At 38.6% G+C, this 18,562-nt stretch overlaps 1 protein-coding gene across 1 annotated transcript in view; it reads left to right on the top strand.

The window, feature by feature from the left end:
* SPAG17 (sperm associated antigen 17) overlaps positions 1 to 18,562 on the top strand; it is a 194,160-nt gene that overhangs the window by 75,326 nt on the left and 100,272 nt on the right. Inside the window, exons 6-15 of the mRNA XM_058538916.1 lie at positions 406 to 600; positions 2,319 to 2,500; positions 6,822 to 6,983; positions 8,151 to 8,223; positions 8,414 to 8,526; positions 12,714 to 12,851; positions 12,941 to 13,054; positions 13,648 to 13,798; positions 16,618 to 16,851; positions 16,947 to 17,165. Of these exons, the coding sequence (XP_058394899.1) occupies positions 406 to 600; positions 2,319 to 2,500; positions 6,822 to 6,983; positions 8,151 to 8,223; positions 8,414 to 8,526; positions 12,714 to 12,851; positions 12,941 to 13,054; positions 13,648 to 13,798; positions 16,618 to 16,851; positions 16,947 to 17,165 (1,581 nt within the window). The remainder of the gene's footprint in view (positions 1 to 405; positions 601 to 2,318; positions 2,501 to 6,821; positions 6,984 to 8,150; positions 8,224 to 8,413; positions 8,527 to 12,713; positions 12,852 to 12,940; positions 13,055 to 13,647; positions 13,799 to 16,617; positions 16,852 to 16,946; positions 17,166 to 18,562) is intronic.

Below are 18,562 nucleotides of genomic sequence, written 5' to 3'. Positions count from 1 at the left end.
CTTATAAAATACCACAAAGTTGCAGCTACTCGTAATTCAGGAGTAAAGCCAGATGTTGCTCAAAACAGATTAGAACCAAAAAAAATTACAGCCTAAACTTTTTTTTAACAAAAGCCCTAGCACACATTTTCCATGACCACAGGCCCCGTGTATGTTTGTCCTCCTATTACGCCTATGTCTCATTTGCAAAAGTGATTTAATATTTTGTAAAATGGCCACAGCCTTCTTACTGGAAGAGCAATAATGAAAACCAGTCAACTGACTGCATTCCAGCCAACTGGACTGTTTTTGGCAAGCTGGAGGGATTATAAAGGCACGCATAATGTATATAGCCATTGAACTGGCTGTGTGCAACCTGTTCTCTTTAAAAATGACGGCTGCTCTTCTTTATGGTATTTTGAACAGACGATGAGCCAGATGATGGTGCCCAGCATTACATTATAGTTGTGGGCTTCAACGATCCTCAGCTATTAGCGATTATGACTGAGCTTGGCATTCCCATAAGCAGCGTGATTAAAATATCTTCAGAGAATTATGAACCTCTGCAGACACACCTGGCAGCAGTTAGCCAGCAGCAGGAAGTTTTCCTTCAGCCAGAAGGTATGCAGTCTGCTACACAACTTACTGAATCCTTCAATATCACCCACTGTCCTTAAAGTGCAAATACAATTTTCCGTCCAAATCATAGTCCTACAATGCATACATTACTAAATCCTTTCAAGACTTTGATTTGCTAGTCTGCTTGCACTGGCCAGGTGTTCTAAATTTTGCAAATTAAAATCATACTCTCTGTTTATATCCCTGTGTGGCCACAGAGAAGATAGACTGTGGGTCAGAAGGCTTGGTTATCCAACTACATTTCTCAGGAACATTTGATCTATAGCTTTTACCTAAAGCATGGGCTGGATGGATCAACAGATAATCTGTTGTTCCAGAAGCTATAGTCACCAAATGGCCCAAGGAAGGTCATAGCCTTGGGTTCTTGCTCTGCTTTGCTACTGGCTTATTGTGATAAATCAGAAAGGGCATCTTATCTTCCAAGCCTTAGGCTAGGAAGTGGTGGGATGAAGTCCCAACCACACTACCATTCAGCCATTTGGAACCTCGAGGTCTTCATCGAAGGGAATTGTGCTAGACTACCTCTGTGGGAAGGGGACAAAAAGCATACAGTATAAAGTATAAAATATGCAGTATACCACTGTATACTTTAGGTAGTAGAACTGGGATTTGGTCTAAGCCTGTGTGAGCTAGGATCTCTTTCTGCCATGTGCTGTTGCTTTTATTGTTATTTATTAATAATATCATTTTCACAGTGTTTTGTAATCTACACAACCACATCCCAATTTCCCTAACACTACATTTTTAGAATTGCTGTTACAAGTTAGAAATCGCTACCACTGATAATAATAATAGCTACCATTTATTGGGCACATGCCTTGGAACTAGGCTCAATGCTGAAGGCCTTAAATGCATTGAGTCACATAGTTTCCACAACCATTGGAAGTATGTTTTGTTATCTCCGTTTTACCAAAAAGGACTCTCATCCTCAAGGCAGCTATTAAGTAAAAGAGTTGAGATTCAAACCCAGCTACTCCTGACTATCTTAAAGGATAGTTATAACATTTAATAATTTATTATCAAGTCAGTGAGAAAATGCTGCATAAGCTCAAACAGCATAGCCTCTCTATAAAAAAAACATTTAATATATAAAAATAAAAGCATAGAAAAATACACTTTATAATAGAATAATGAGATCTTAGTAGTAGAACCTATGTAATTATAGATGTAATGAATATAAATATTTCAGGCAAATATTCAAGTGTAACTTGATGGAAGTTAGAGCACAAATGCCCAGAGCAGCCTGTGGCTGTTTTCATGTGACCAAAAGTTAACTGAAGCATAAATCGTTGATCCCATCTGTTTTTAGCCGTGTGGGAAAGAGACCTGGATCAGCTGCATTTCTAACCAGTTATGAAGCAAACAGACACTAAGATGGTCAAAAAGTGATTTGGCAGAAAAATTGCTCCAAATGCAATCTGAGTGATGGAAATATTGACTATATATACAAATGTGTGACCTTATCATAATCTTTCTGGTCCTCAACTATAAAATGAAAGAGTAGGATGAGCTCGTATTTAATATCAATTTCAAAAGTAAAATCCTCTGATTTCATAATTGTATAGTCTAGGTCCTAAAACTTCTCAAAATTGTGTTTCTTTATTTGCATTTTCTGGCACTGCACAGACATCTTGCAATGCATATGTCTCACCACGTATACTTCAAGTAGAAAGAAATTCAACACTCTCATTTGTTATTAGATATAGAAGCTGAAAAATTGAAGCAAGAGAATGCCATAAAAGAACTTGAAATTTTCTGGAAGTACTTGGAACCAATCCTGAATAATGAGAAACCTGAAACAAATCTCTTTGATGTTGCTCGACTTGAATACATGGTCAAGGCAGATGACTTTCCGTCCGACTGGTCAGACAATGAGATGATGGTTAGTATATGCATTAGTGAGAGTTAGTATAAGCATTAGTGAGAGCGAGTGGTTTGAACACGTGACACTGTGGTTCCATTTACCCCATTCATTCATTCCACAGATATTTATTGATCATGGACTATAGACAAGGCATTGTGCCAAGCTCTTTATCTTCAAGACAATAATAACATTGAATGCCCAATGATGGTTATAGCCTAATTCTTTAGCTTTTAGTGTGTGAATTAATGACAAAGAATAAGATGTAGATAAAGGTAAACAATGGTAATTCTTTTATTCGGTGACATATGGCTTTGTTTCATACCTCAATAATGTTCTAGGCAGTAGAGTCTTAAGATATAATATATTAATTGTGGAAATAGTAAATTTTATAGTTTATTGAATTATGTTGTCTTTTTTAAATATATATATCAGTTAAAAACATTATTTTTCCAGGCCCTTACTTTTATTGCCCAAATCATATTTTTAATATATTTGGCCAACAAGGTCTATGCTAACAGGTTGACTAGACCTCAGCCCCACAATTGGCAGACATTCCTGAGAGCATTTATTGGAGCTTGCAGAGAGGCAAGAGCAAAAGAGCAAAGCCTTGAAACAGAGAAGCAGTGTCCAAGGGGCCATACATCTAGGTGCTCAGTTGTGTGAAACACAGTCTAAGTCTCCTATTAATTCAGAAAAAGAAGAAATGGGGTGCTTTGAAAAGTATCAAATGCTAAATACACAAGGATGTATTAAAAAAGAGGTTGAGCAACTACTTACCACCCTATGTGTTAGGGAAGATATCCAGGCGTCCCTGTTACAAAAAATCTCTCAGGTCTCTTTCTGGTTGACCCCTGTCCCAAGAAACAGGGCCTCCAGAGTGTTGATCCCCACAGGGCCACGTATTTCCGCATCAAGGGAGCTGAACTGAAAGTAGAGTACTGGAGAGGGACCGCTTAAAGTGAGTGCTCTGAAGGAAGCCTGGCAAAGCAGGGTGGAGGAAGAGGATAGGTGTCTGTGGATAGTGACTACGGGTAGCTGCCCCCAAAATAAGCTGACTGTCTAAGAGGAGAGTAAGATCAAAGCCTGGAACAGGCTTTCTGAGCCAAAATGCAGGCTGCCCATGGCCGTGGGATGGAGCATGGACATTTCTCACTATGCGAGTCCCTGATTCTATTACTTTGAGATGGATGTGCACTTCGTGAAGTAAACTGAAGAGGGAGGCCCAGATTTGAACCTTGAAGGATGGGCACGATTTGAATAAGTAACAATGGATAGATCAGTCTGAGTTATAAAGACTATAAATATAAGGCATTAGATGTCACTATGTAGAAACAGAAAGTTAAGTCTGATACTTTGCCAATGGTAAGAATAAATATCAGTCTTGTCCTATAAATGGAAAACAAAGCTGAACACAGAAAAGCTGTAGCTGAATGCAGAGCTTGTTCTAGGCAAAACTGGCTACTCCAGACTCCTTTTGCTTTGCCTCTTCCCGCCGCTTCGTCCAGATAGCTTTATCTTTCCTGCTTTGTCTTTCACTCTCCTGCATCCTAAACCTGAGCTCAGAAAAGAATCCACTGCCCTCGGTCCTTTACTGCTTCATGTTAGATTGGGTCAATGTGTTTCCCTATCCCAGAGATATTGGCATTCCAAGTAATATAGTACAGTCATGTGTTGCTTAACGACAGGGATAGTTTCTGAGAAATGCGTCCTTAGGAGATTTCATCATTGTGTGAACGTCATAGAGCGTACTTACACAAACCTAGATGGTATAGCCTACTCCACACCTAGGCTATATGGTACTAATCTTATGGGACCACTGTTGTACATGTGACCCATCACTGACCAAAACATAGTTGTGCAGCACATAACTGTACTATGAATATTTTATATTGTTTTATTGGAATTCTAGATTATACTCAAAAAATATGAGATATGTATTGGGAAGAGGCTATTTCCCTGGGATCCTGAAATCCCACCTCAAAGCCAGCTTTCTACTCTTTCTCTCCAAGAGATGAGCTCTTTCCCCAAGAACATAAAATCTATGCCACATCCACAAATATATTTTTTGGAGAAACAGTCCTCCTCTCATTTGGGCCAAGTTCTGGCTGCACGCCCTGTCAAGAACTTGTATACATTTTTGGTTCAATAGGGCACAGGAGATTCCAGCCATATAATTCCTGAACGATAACTCAGAGGAGGCAATAAAAGAGTTTTCTAAGGCAGATTCAAACCAAGTACCTTTTTCTTCTGCTCTGTGTGTCTTACTTACTCCCCAGGCATAGGCTGAGAAGAACTGAAATGTATTAAGCCCAAGGTAGAGTACATTCCACTGCATCATCAGTACACAGATGTGTACAACAAGGTACACAATCAGAGCTTCACATAACCCAACACCATTCCCAGCATCCTGTTTCCTACTCTAGTGTCCACGATTTTCTGTTCATTAGAAGATTTTAATCACTCCATTTTTAAAGCAAGTGAATGTGGCTATATTTTACTTTTGAAAAACATAGAGTGGAAGAATTTAAATGGCAATTAAAGGTCAGAAAATTTATTTTATATTGAAAAATATTATCAGCTTGGTTGAAATGCTAATTATGGTAGAATATTCTTGACTTCAGAACTAGAAAATTAATGTCTAGGGTGTCTAGTTGGGCCATGAAGGTAACTGTCAGGAATGAAAACATTCAGCTGTCTACAGAGCCATTTAGGGCTCTGCTGCTCAGCTGAACACACTGATCCCCTATCAATCAATTTGCAAGTATTTATTGAACATCTTCATGCCAGGGCTGTGGTCTGGGTCCAACTGGAATAGTGTTTTAGAGTCCAAGCACTCCTCTATAAGATATGGTTTGTGAGTGAATGACCCAGCAAGGAAAATGATGAGAAAAGAGAGCCTTAAAAACAGTTCAGTAATAGAGCTGGGTTCCAGAAGAAAAGGCCATTGGATTTAATATTGAAGATCAGGGTCCATTTTAAACTTAGGATCACTTTATAAACATAGAGGTAATACATCTACTTCTAGTAGAAGTAGACCAAATACATGGTTCAGATACATGACGTCACACTCTCAGCTCTATCTGTAAGTTGATAATGGCCTATGAATATGATTCAAGGCAGGAGCCAGCCAGGGAGTCTTCTTCTCTGGAAGAAGGAAAGCGTTAGTACCTTTGACTGCAAACAAGCAGACTGTATTTCTGCTGCACCAAGGTAACGAAAGCTTTACATCAAATAAATGCCCATCAAGAAGTGCTAACTGCTCATGTAAGACATCTGCAACATCTCAAGTTAAGACCTTGGCTGCTGAAAAAATTTTCTGGCTTTTAGCATGTGATTTGCTGTTTGATTTAAAAACGAATTAGCTAGTTAAGCTAAGGGATCACTGGGCAGAAGTTTTACTGTATTTCTTATAAATACAAACAAAAAAAATAAAAACATGTTTCTATGCCAGAATTTGGGCAAAGAACACCAGGTTGAAGCTTAACGGAAGGATGTTCAGCCTTTGAGTGGGCACATGAAGCCCAGACTGACAGCCATGCTGTGAAGATAGGCAGAGCTAGGCACTTCCCTGAACTCCTGCCAGGCTGTGATTCACTGGCCCACCCAAGAAGCTGTCTCTCTCTACCTTATCTCTTCAACTCATACATACGCTGAGCCTATTTAATCTTTCTTTCCTTGCAAGCAGACAGACCCAGCGATAACAGTGCTTTTCCACTTCTGGAAGTGAAAGCCCAGGTCATAGAGGTATCTGATCTGTACCTTGCTTGCCAGCTCGTAAAACTTGTGGGTGTTACAGAAGCAGTAGTCTATCAGGATGTCTTAGGGTTTTTTCCCTAAAGGTAGCGCAGGTGAAAGGAGAGAAGAGAGACAAGGAGGAAAGGAGAAAATGTGATTGCACATGTACTGCAGCATACTTGGGTGGATGAGGAACAAAACTGAGCAGGTGATTTCCATCCTGCTTCTTGCACAGCCAAGTAAGAAATATCCATGGCTTGCCTTGGGCTGAAGACATCGAAATTACCTACCTGACGTGTGTTGTTTAGAAATCAGGACATCAGAATATAGACCATACTGCTAAAACTAATGAATAGAGTGTTTTTCACTTACTTGAAGTATTTTTAGACTCTTATAATATTGGGCTCCTCCAAGGGAACAGTCTGCATTGTGGTGAATAAGAAAGGCAAGAAGTGTTCGGTCACCATGGCTGGGATTCAGTGGTTGGGAGAAATGCTTCCTTGTAAAAAGTGAAAGGTTTAGCTGTTAAGAGAGATACAACCATATATCCGATTCGAACAACATGAAACTAATAATTAATTGTCATTAATTCTCTCACCTGTAGCTGGTATTGGGCACTGATATTTTTGAAAATATTGCCTGTTTGATGTACGACAGCCTGGATTGGAAAAGGCAGCACCAACACTATTTGGAAAATATGCAGCTCATTAATGTCCCACAAGTGGTTAATGAGAAACCTGTCTTAGAAGCTGTAGCCATTGCTGAGGTAGGCACGTGCTGAATGTCTTTAATGGGCTGAATGATTAACTGAACAACTTAATTTTCCCATTTATAAAACATATGAAGAAAAAATGACATAACTTCTTGTAGCAAGCTAATGCTTCCTGCTGGGACTTAATAGGTGAGGGTGGGAACAAGGAAAGGCCCCCAGGCACAGCATTAAAGGGCACCTATGTGGTGGAGGCTTTATGAAGCTCCCCAACCACCTGCCACGTGCAGAGATGAAAACGGAACCCACTTTTCAGCCCATGGTCCAATAAATAACATCTGGAACAAGGAAGGATATTGATAAATTAATCACCATGTTTATTTAGCATCTACCATGTGCCGGCACTGTGCAAGGTGCTGGCAATACAGTAATGAACAAGGCTCATCCCCTGTCCTCCTCATTGAAATGAACTTTTAAAGGGAACAGCAGTCAAGTCAACAGCAGTTTCAACATAGCATGGTGAGTGCTGGGAGAACAGTCAGCTCAGACTGCAGCAGAGGCAGTAAAACATGGCGCCTAACCTGATCTGGAGAGGATCAGGCGGGTAAGCGGTGTGGTGAAAGCTAAGTGTGAATTGCCTAGAGGAAAGCCTGGTGGGGGAAAGGGACACAAGGGTATTCTCACGAAAGGGGCAAAGACGTACAAAGATACAAGGTCAAAGAAAAGGATTATTACAGCACAAGCCAGGACCCACGGGGTAGGTCAGTGCTCCCAAGTGGTGCATGCAAAGTGGAGAACAGCAACATGAACTAGAGCTGGAGAGGCGGGAGCCAGAATGTCTTTTGGTGCTGAGTTAAAGAGTTTGGCTTTTGTCTGGAAGGCGATGTGGAACCATTGAAGAATTCTAAGAGGGACAATGGCATGGTTCTGACTCACTCAGGGAAGAAAAACTTTTTGACTCTCAGCAGCTCATCTCCCAATCCCTTTCCTGGCAATTGCTCAGTGGGCTCTGTTAGGAAAAACTAAAAAGTGTCCGTACCCATTAACTTCTTTCCTTCCTTAGACAAACCGTTTTATTTGATCCTAATTTTAGCAAATCGTTTTGTGGTGTGAACATAATCATACAATCTCAGAATCTCGTCAGATCCCTTCATACCAACATTTGATGAAAGCATTTCTCTGCTGAATATCTCAATTGTTCCTTTTTAATTATTCTTCTTTTAGGCTCCACAAGCTGTTGCTCCAACCTCTGGAAAGAAGAAAGCACATAATGAAGAACCGCAAGCCCCACCATCAGGCATGTATGAAATGTGTCTCTGCAGGATCAACACCAGGAGCTGTCTTCGATATTGCTTTCAGATATCCCTCCACCTACAGATCCTACGTTTATTAGTGCACGGTCATAGTTTGAATTTATGGATGAAATTTTGATGGAAGAAATGGAGAACACATCTTAACTGAGCAATGATATCTTGTATATTTTACAGTGACTTTCGTCGTCACAACTGAGGTAGACATGAGATACTACAATGATTTGCTGAATCCGATTCCAGAAGAATTCATTTCTGTGCCCCTGATACTGCATTGTATGCTGGAACAGGTAGGTGGATATACTCTGAGTCATTTTTCCCAGACAGGTAACCTTGAGTCAGTCACTTCGTCTCTCTGCTTCCATTTTTTTAGACTATTTTAAAATTAGACACATCATACCTGAATGCATTCTCCTTTACAAAGTTTAGAACATTTGAGATGAAACTAAAGTTTGCTTTGATCATCAGCTTCAATCCCCTTTCTTTGCTATGTTCTAGAACAGTTTATATAACATTACCTGAAGTTGTGGTAGACGTCCTTAAAACTTTCTGTGTCTTATGTTGTTTTAATTGAAGACAAAGAGGAGTGGGACAGGAGGGTGGGGTGGTTAATGGTCTTTAACTAACTTTAAAATTTCTTTTGTACCAGTGGATTTAATCAGATTTTTCTATTTCTGAGGCCAATTTTAGTCATTAGTTTTTTTATAAATATGTCCACTTTATTTGCATTTTCAATATCATATAAAGTTCTTTATTCATTTATATGTATGTTTAAAATTACTTCTGTATCTATGTTCCTTTTTCTATGACTGACGTTATTTATTTGTGCCGTCTCTTTTCTTGATCATGGGTGTTAATGGTATATCTATTGTATTGGTCTTTTCAAAGAACCAGCATTTCGTTTCATTGATAATTCCTTTTTACTTTTTGTTTTATTAATTTCTTCATTTATCTTTATTATTTCCTTCTTTCTACTTTCTTTGGATTTATTTTGTATTTCATTTTAATTGAAAGCTTACTTAATTTATTTTCAGTCTTTTTTGCTTTACTTAAGGCTATAAATTTCCTTTTGAGTATTTCTTTGGCTGTGTCCTGATGCTTTCAATGTATTCAGTTCTAAATCTTTTATTTTAATTTCCACTCTTTATTGTCAATTTCTAATTTTATTGCATTATGGTCAGTAAACATGGTCTGCATGTCAAAAATGTTTTTCAATTTCCTAGGCTTCCTGTGTGACCTGGTGTATATGGTCAATTCTTGTGAGTGTTTTGTATGTATTTGAAAAGAGTTTATTATTAATTAACTCATTTAATCCTTAGAACAACCCTATGAAGCAGGATTTTTTTTTTCCCCCCAAAGCCCCAGCAGATAGTTGTATGTCATAGCTGCACATCCTTCTAGTTGCTGTATGTGGGACGTGGCCTCAGCATGACTGGAGAAGCGGTGCATCGGTGCTCACCCGGGATCCGAACCTGGGCCCCGAAACCCGGGCCACCAGCAGCGGAGCATGTGCACTCAACTGCTAAGCCACGGGGCCGGCCCCAGCGGGAATTATTTTTATTCCCCATTTTATAGATAAGAAAACTGAAACATAAAAATGTTAAGTAACTTGTCCAAGTAGTAAGTGGCAGAAAACAATTTTGAACCTAGTCAATCTGAGTGGAAAAGTATTTTGATGGCTTTGTTCCATTGTCGTCTTCTTTCTAATGTTGCTAATGAAAAGTCTGATGTCAATCTGATACTTTTTTCTTTGTAGGTAATCTGTTTTTCCTTTCTGGCAGCTATTAGAGTTTTCTCTTTATAATTGGTAACACAATGCTATGTCTAGGTATGGCTTTATTTGTTTTATCATTGTCATTAATGGTCTCATGATTATCATCTGGTTTCTGATCATATTCTGAGTAAACCCAAAATTCCTTATACTGGTCCATAAAGACCCTAAAAATACAGTTCTGGGCTGTATCTGTCATCTCATCTCCTGCCCCCCACCTGACACACACCAAACACACACACGCATGCTTATTAGTCATCATCTACATAGGCTTTCTGGTTTTTCCTCAAATACACTACTTAATTCTACCTTAGCTTTTTTTTTTCTTTTTTTAAGGAAGACTAGCCCTGAACTAGCATCTGTTGCCAATCCTCCTCTTTTTTGCTGAGGAAGATTGTCCCTGTGCTAACATCTGTGCCCATCTTCCTCTACTTTATATGGGACACTGCCACAGCAAGGCTTGACAAGCAGTGCATAAGTCCGTGCCTGGGATCCGAACCTGTGAACCCCGGGCAGCTGAAATGGAGCACATGAACTCAACTGCTGTGCCACTGGACCTGCCCCACTACCTTAGCTTTTTACTACAACTTCTCTTTCTAGAAAGTTTTGCTCTCACATGTCTGCCTGGTGGATACTCCTTGTCATCCAGTCCCCAGTGGAAGTGGCATTCCTTTGATAGGCTTTCTCTGACCACCTGATCTAAAGAAGGCACATAACAACAGAGTGCTCTCTACTGCGTCACCTTGTTTTATTTTCTTAACAACAACTGGTATTTTTAAAATATATTTATTTAGTTTGTGTCTCACCTTCCTTCTTTCCCCAGAATGTAAGCCTTGGGCAAGCAGGGACTTAATCTGGTCAGGTTCATTGCTGTGTGCTCAGCACACAATAACCACACCTAACCCACAGTAGACACTCAATATGCATTTGTTGAGTTAAAGTATGTCTTCAGATATTATTTCTTCTATGGATTTACCCTAATTTTCATTAGATGGATGTTGGAATTTCTGATTTTCCTCCTTGTCTTTTAAATTTTCTTTCCATTTTATGCATTTGAGAATTCCAGCTTCACTTCCAACTAATTCATTCTGCGGTGGAGTCCAGTCTGCTACTGAAGTTTTGTTTCAACAATAACGTTTTTAATTTATAAATTCTCTAATTTGTTTTTATAACTATTATGGTTCTTATCTCCTGTATGTAACGCATTACTTTTTCTTTCAGAATATTAAGTTGTTTACTTTAAAGTCCTTTTCAGACTCTATCATCTCTGTTACCTCCAGTATACATTTTTATGTTTTCTACCCAATTAGGTAAGCACGCTTATATTTGCCTTTAATTACCCCATAAGCGTTTTGGAAGACCAATAGTTTCATTATATCGATAAATTTGTAAAAGCTTAACAGCTCTATAGAGCTTGCAGTATCATTATTTTATTTATCTTAGTCTTTCTTATTTTATTCAACTCAACTTGAAGCAACAAACATTTATTAACCATCTACTATAGTCCAGACACCAAAGGGGACAGTTGATGAGCTCAGTGCCTGACATATAGAAGGCACCCAATAATAGATACATGTTGGTTGAATGAATGCTTAATAATAAAGGGATTAAAAAATTGAAATATAAGAGGAATAGGATGGGACTTTACAGGGTGGGATGTTAGAGTTTAACATTTCAGAGATGAGGCAGATTTTGAGAAACCCTGTAGAGGGATGTGAAATAACAGAGGATGATTATGAGATTTAAGGTGAAGAGAAAAACTGTAAATTAGGTGCTGTCTTGATTATATTTCAACTTCTTTTGTTTACCATGTAAAATTGAGCAAGGCATTTAATCTTTATAGACCTCATTTTCCCCATAGAAAGAGACTATTACCTTTTACTGATCTCACCATCTATAGCTGTTCTATCTCAAAGAAAGAATGAGGACTTGACCTGAACCCCTGTTCTTCCCAGTCAGTAGCCTACAGCTTGAGCCAGTCACCTAACTTCATTCACCCTAGTTTCTTCCTCTGTAAAATAGAAAATAGTACCTACTCCACAATATTGCTGTGAGGCTTAAATGAGATAATGTCCATGAAGATGCCCATACACAGTGCATGGCATGTGGTAGGCACTCAATACATATTTATTATATCCAAGGTGAGCACAGTTTCGAGTGCTTTAAGAGAAAGAGTAGGGCTGGCCCTGTGGCTTGGTGGTTGAGTCCGTGCGCTCCGCTGCTGGCGGCCCGGGTTTGGATTCCGGACGCGTACCAACGTACCGCTTCTCCAGCCATGCTGAGGTCGAGTCCCATGTACAGCAGCTAGAAGGATGTGCATCTATGACATACAACTATCTACTGGGGCTTTGGGGGAAAAAAATTAAAAAAAAAAAAGCACTTATAAAAGAGAAAGAGTAAATCATTAAGAAAAAGTTATATTATATTGTTATTTTTATTTCTACCATAGTAAATTTTCTTATTTACTATCTGTATTTTGTGCTATCTATTCTAATACATGTATCAAAATTATATCTACTTTAATGCATGGATTGCAAACATTTTCCTTTTATTTTGGTAATCACTGGTAATTACACTGCCACTTTGTGCCATCACTGTACTGTATTGGTGGAAACTGCCTTGTTTTTACTAAAAGCAGTGGAAATATGTGAATATCAGTAAAAAGCTGACCATTAAACCGACCCTCCCAACTCTTTGTGTCAACAGGTTGTGGCAACTGAAGAAGACCTTGTCCCACCCAGTCTGGTGGAGCCACCTCCCAGAGCAGATGGATTGGACCACAGAATCGCAGCTCACATTGTGTCCATCCTGCCCTCTCTCTGCCTCACGGAGAAGGAGAAAAAGGTCAGATGGCATGAGATATCCAAAGAGTATGCATGCTTGGAAAAAGTATGAGTTCTCTCTTTAAATCAATATTATTTCAATTTAAATAGAATCTCCATGAAATATTTTTATCTGAAGAAGAAAACAAAAACAAAGCAGTGCCCAAAGGCCCTCTCCTACTGAACTATCATGATGCACATGCCCACAAGAAGTACGCACTAAAGGTAATAGTAACTGGGTTACTCGGAGTATAACTGATGCAAGAAAGCCCATTTGTAATTATTCAGTTGAAGAAATCTTAATTAGATAGCTTTACCAATGCTAATGCAAAGTAATGTACAAAATGGATACCTGCTTGCAAAGTGAGATCTCAGAAAATGGAGATGGATAAGAGAGAAATTACATCAGCAAAGAACACTTGCCTAATTATGAGGTCCAGTTAACAAATTGATTGTGACTACACCAAATTTACATTAAAACCTTATAGTTATTTGCTTTAAATATCTGCTAATATTAAAAACTAGTGGAGGCCAGAAAAGAATCTCAGAAGAGAGAGATGAATATATATGAGACTTTGGCAGTTTGTCACCGTGAATGAAGAATTTGTCATTTCTGTGCACCAGGACCTCTGGCAAAGTGAGAACTAGCTTTTTTTGACCTTCAGCAAAATACCAACAGTTTGTCTTCCCCAATTACCTTTGATTTCCCCTGTTCCCAAATAATGAAAGCAAAGGTATCATGTTTTGCCTTCTCCATATGCATAAGGCCCTTGACAGCTTACTTTAATGTCTTCTGTCATGTTGCTCTTTTTCATCAGGACCAAAAGAATTTTGACCCAGTTCAAATTGAGCAGGAGATGCAGTCCAAGTTGCCACTGTGGGAATTCCTTGAATTCCCTCTGCCCCCACCATGGAACAGCACTAAACGTCTAGCTACAATTCATGAGCTCATGCACTTTTGTACAAATGGTGAGTACATTGCTTTGTCTTAGCTTAAACTCATTCATTTATGGTCACATGTGCCTCTTAAGATCACACCCCTATTTGCAAAAAGTATTTTGGTTATTGAAAGACCTTTCAGAGGGTGAAGTGGGTATTTTGATTGCCTACTATTTTCTTATCTTGAAAAATAATGTCATCAGCAATAGTGTGATAGCTATGATGCATAACCTTCTTCAATTGATGCCCTGGGTTTTCTTTCCACTGTGTTTCCACAAGAATAATCCCTTTCTTCCCTCCTTCTCCTCACTCAACCTTCCCTCATTGACATCATTGGAGATGATGTGGTAATCCCTATCCTAGTTAAGAGGATAGATTAGAGCGCCCCCTGTCAGTGTTGTGCTGAGAGTGTGTTGATTCAAGTTAACTTCCTCTCACAACAATGGCCATTTTATGTTCGCTGAAGACAGTGGGAAGAGGGGTCATTAAGAGTATCTAAAATCAGCTTCTCATTGCAGAGTTCACTGGGATGGTATGATACAGACAATAATTTCCTAAAACAAATCCTATGTCCACTTCAGACAATACACACATACCTTCCTACTTATAAGAAGGAATATGAAATTACACAGACAACTTTATTTGACAAGAAAGCATTTGACCTAGAAAAGAGAAAAACAGGTGCAGATTGTTCCTTCTCATTTCATTGCTAACTCTAAGCAAATTAGGAAATATTTTTATCTTGATTTTTTTTTTCATTTTAAGTAGGCTTAGTATTAGAAAAAGCCAAAATTTTAATACTGTCATGCCATCACCACGTGGAAATGCAGGGTACAGCCTACTGGGCCTGGGTATGTCACATCTGTTGTTTACATAACTACCCTCCTCCCGATGTTCCTGAGAACATCTGTCCTTTGCCTATATCCTGCCACTCTTGACTTCTCCTTCTGCCTTCTGATGTGGTTCCATTCTCTCTCCACCTCAGTTCGATATACAGCACAGGATTCTTGTTTCTGTTGCCACCACTGAAGCTTCCCACATATTCCTCTTACATGGCCCTCCCAAATCCTTGCTCCCCCTAGCTCTCCTTCCTCTTTTCTCCCTCGGTACCTCATACTTAACAGGTCCAAAACCAGACTCTTGATTTTCCCGAAATTTGTCCATTCACCATCCTCCTTATTTCAGTAAATGGCAACTATTTTCTACCAAAACCTTGGAGTCATTGCTGATTCCTATTCTTTTTCTTACTGCACCACGACCAATCCCACCACATCCCTCACTACCGTCCCAGCCCAGTCCACCATCACTTCTCACTCGGCCTATTTCAGTAGCTTTCAATTGGTCTACAGGCTCTCACCTTTTCACCTATAGACTTTTCATTGCACAATAACTGGAATGGCCCTTCTAGAATATTAGTCAAATCACGTGCCTTCTCAGTTCAAAATCCTCTAGTAGTCACCCATTTCACTCAGAGTAAAATCTAAACTGTTCTTCCACCCACTTTTTGAGCTCATCACCTATCAAGCTCTCATTGTTTCAGTCCATTCTATCTTCATTGACCTCACTGTGATTCCTTAAACGTGTCAATCATACCCCTGCCTCAGGATCTTTGCGCTTGCTATTTCCCCTGCCTTGATCACTTTTCTCCCAGATCTCCATATGGCTTGCTCTCCCATTTCTTTCACATTTTTGCTTAATTGTTCAGAGGGTTTTTCTCTGGCTACCTTATATAAAATAGAAGCCCCTTCTCAACCATTATTACTTTTTATCCCCTCACCTAGCTTTATTCTTCTTATCATCTCTGATATAGTGTACACTTATCTGTTTACTCTCTGTTTCCAATCAATAGAGTGGATACTCCATAAGATCAAGAGTTCACTGCATTGTTCACTGGTGTAGTCCCAGCTTTTATTATAGTCACCAACAACTAGTAGGTGCTCAAAAAATATTTGTGAAATAAATGAATGAGCAAACTTTCCTTAATTCTGTAATTTTTACCTCTTCGCTCTCTCTCTTCTGAATTTCTCTATGTTTTTTCCAAATCAAACCCTCCTGCTGCCCTCATCTCTGGTGGAGAGAAAGTAGAGATGACCTCTGAATCATTGATCTACCACAATCATTTCATTTTTCCTCATTGAATTCCATGATTATTTAACGCCTATCGCCCACTCCTCTACCTTGAACTTCTAAAGTGCAAGAACCAAATCTTTTCTTTGAATTTCAGGCACCTATTATAAGGCCTAATATATGGAAAACAAAAACGAGTGAGTGAGCGAGTGAGTGAGTCAGTGAACAGATGAATAAATGCTATAAAAGAATAAATATACAAATGAATAGAGTCCATTGAAGGCTGATAACCTTTGAAGTGAAATTATGGAAAGTACAGCAGCAGTTCATTGGTAGAAAGAGGCCTTTTCTGAGCCTGAATGAATAGGAAAACTTACTGAATATAACAGCCTATGTTAGACACAACTGAATAATTTTTCTGTTTTAAATTACAATAGCAGCAAAAGGTGCTTTTGCTTAATAATAAGTTCTAAACATACTCAACCAATATGATACCCTGGAAAGTCCATGTGAATTAATCTGGACACCTAATATTGATTAAGCTATGAAGCAGTTTGAGAGCATTATCTTGATAAATTATATCTTGATTGTTCAGGTTTCTTATTATTAGGTACCTTTGATACTTGTTGCAGAATTGTGGAGCGCATGTTAAAGTCAGGTCAACACCCATCGTGGCATGACTCCCTTGTCATTCCGCTGGACAGACCCCTGGTTCCCCACTGTCTGACCTATAATGTGGTAGTAAGACCATTCCTATCAGCACTGGTCCTGCTTTCTTACAGAAGTCTTGAGCTGGAATGAAGTAGAACGAGCCTTCAAAGTGTTTACGTTTGAGAGCCTGAAACTCTCTGAGGTTGATGAACAAGGGAAACTAAAGCCTTCTAGGATGATGTACGGGACAGATTCTGAGACGTTCAACATACCGTGGGACAACCCTGCCAGATTTGCTAAACAGATAAGGCAACAACACATCACGAAAATGAATATGAATACCCAAGAGGTCAAACAAGAAACAGGTACACCGCATGGAGGGAGCAAAAGGCGTTCTTGCATCTTCTGATTCTTTATTTTTCTAGTATTGTATCTCATGGATCCTCTTTACACTGACTAGATATTGAAACCAAAGACAGAATTTTATTTGTGGATCAGAATTTGCCACTGTCTGTGCAAGATGATGAGAGCAATAAAGAACCTTCAGATCCAAGTCAGGCTGATGCTAACAATATGAAGAATTCTGACTCGAATAATAAAAAACTCTTAAACCCTGATGATAGCAAGTTGTCAGAGCAGGAGACCAGCTTGAAGACTCAGTTCGAATCTGAGCCTTTGGGTAAGAAAATGTGTGTGTGCGTGTGTGTGTATAGACGCTATTATAGGATGTATAAAGCAAAAAAATGATTCAAGAATTTGCCAAGTTCAAATTTAAATAAGGCATTATTTAAATTTAAATGCCTCCCTATTTCAATGGAAAAATTGTTTCATATCTAAATTATTTGGTTAATTAAACTTTGTTACTGAATTTTGGTATTCAGTAAGTTCTGCTTATTTCAACCCTTGTTATCCTAAGGCCCCTTAGTCCATTCTTACCCTAGTAAATGTAGTACAGTGAATGTAATTAAAACTTGCATCATTAGTATTTCACAAAGTTATTGTGATTAATGCAAAAGTTATGAAAAATGACCTGCAATAACATAATGAGCTTCCCAGTACAGAGCTTTAGTACAAAATCAATGCTAAATGAACATCAATTCCCTTCCTCTCCTCCTTGTAGCACAGATAATTACTCTCATTCTAGAATACAGCATCATAAATATTGTTCTATTAGGAGGTATAGAAGCATAGAAGAATATTAGGCTAAATTTTTATGGCACTATCCTACACACAGCTGTCAGATTAATTACTTAAAATACAACTCTGTTATTTCCCTGCTTATACCCTTCAATGGCTCCCTACCACCTGCAAAATCAAACCTGACTCCTTGGCCTACTTTACATGCTTCTCCAGTGGTACCAAATTACTTTTCCAAAACCCTTTCCACTTTTCCCTTTTGTCTGCTCATCCCATGCTCTAGCCAAACAGAATTAGGCCCTATTTCCTCTACACAGCCTGCTCTTTTCAATCTCTGTGCCTTTCCTCCACAATACCCTCCACCTAGAGATCTCTTTTTGATTATGATTAGGTTTCAGTGGCACCTCCATGAAGCTTTGTTAGATATCTCCATCTGAAAATGCCTCCCTTACTGTTCCCATGGTGATAATTAACCTACACTTCTTTTATGGCATTAGTTATCATTTCCTACTACTTATTACAATTATTTCTATGCCTGTTTTAAAGCTTCCGTAATACTATAGCTTCTTAGACGTCATAAGTATGTTTATTTTAAAAATACTAACCATATACTGGACCATAAAACAAGTCTCAACAAATTTTCACAGGATCAAAACTACAGAGTATGTTCTCATACCACAGTGAAATTACGGTAGATATCAATTACAAAAAGATAATGAGAAAACCCCAAATTTTCAAAACTAAGAAATACACTTCTATATAACAGCTAGGTCAAAGAAGAAGCACAATAGAAATTAGAAAATATTTCAGACTGAATATAAATGAAAATACAAAACATCAAAATTTGTATTTAAAGCAAGAGATATTCAGAAGTTTACAGCTTTAAATGAATACATTTTTTAAAAGAAAACTAAAAATTAATTAGCTAAACATCAACCT

The sequence above is a fragment of the Diceros bicornis genome, chromosome 4, assembly GCF_020826845.1.
Source record: "Diceros bicornis minor isolate mBicDic1 chromosome 4, mDicBic1.mat.cur, whole genome shotgun sequence".
NCBI classification, from domain to species: domain Eukaryota; kingdom Metazoa; phylum Chordata; class Mammalia; order Perissodactyla; family Rhinocerotidae; genus Diceros; species Diceros bicornis.
Note: the sequence above shows the minus strand (reverse complement) of the source record. Positions and strands in the feature narration are given on the sequence as shown.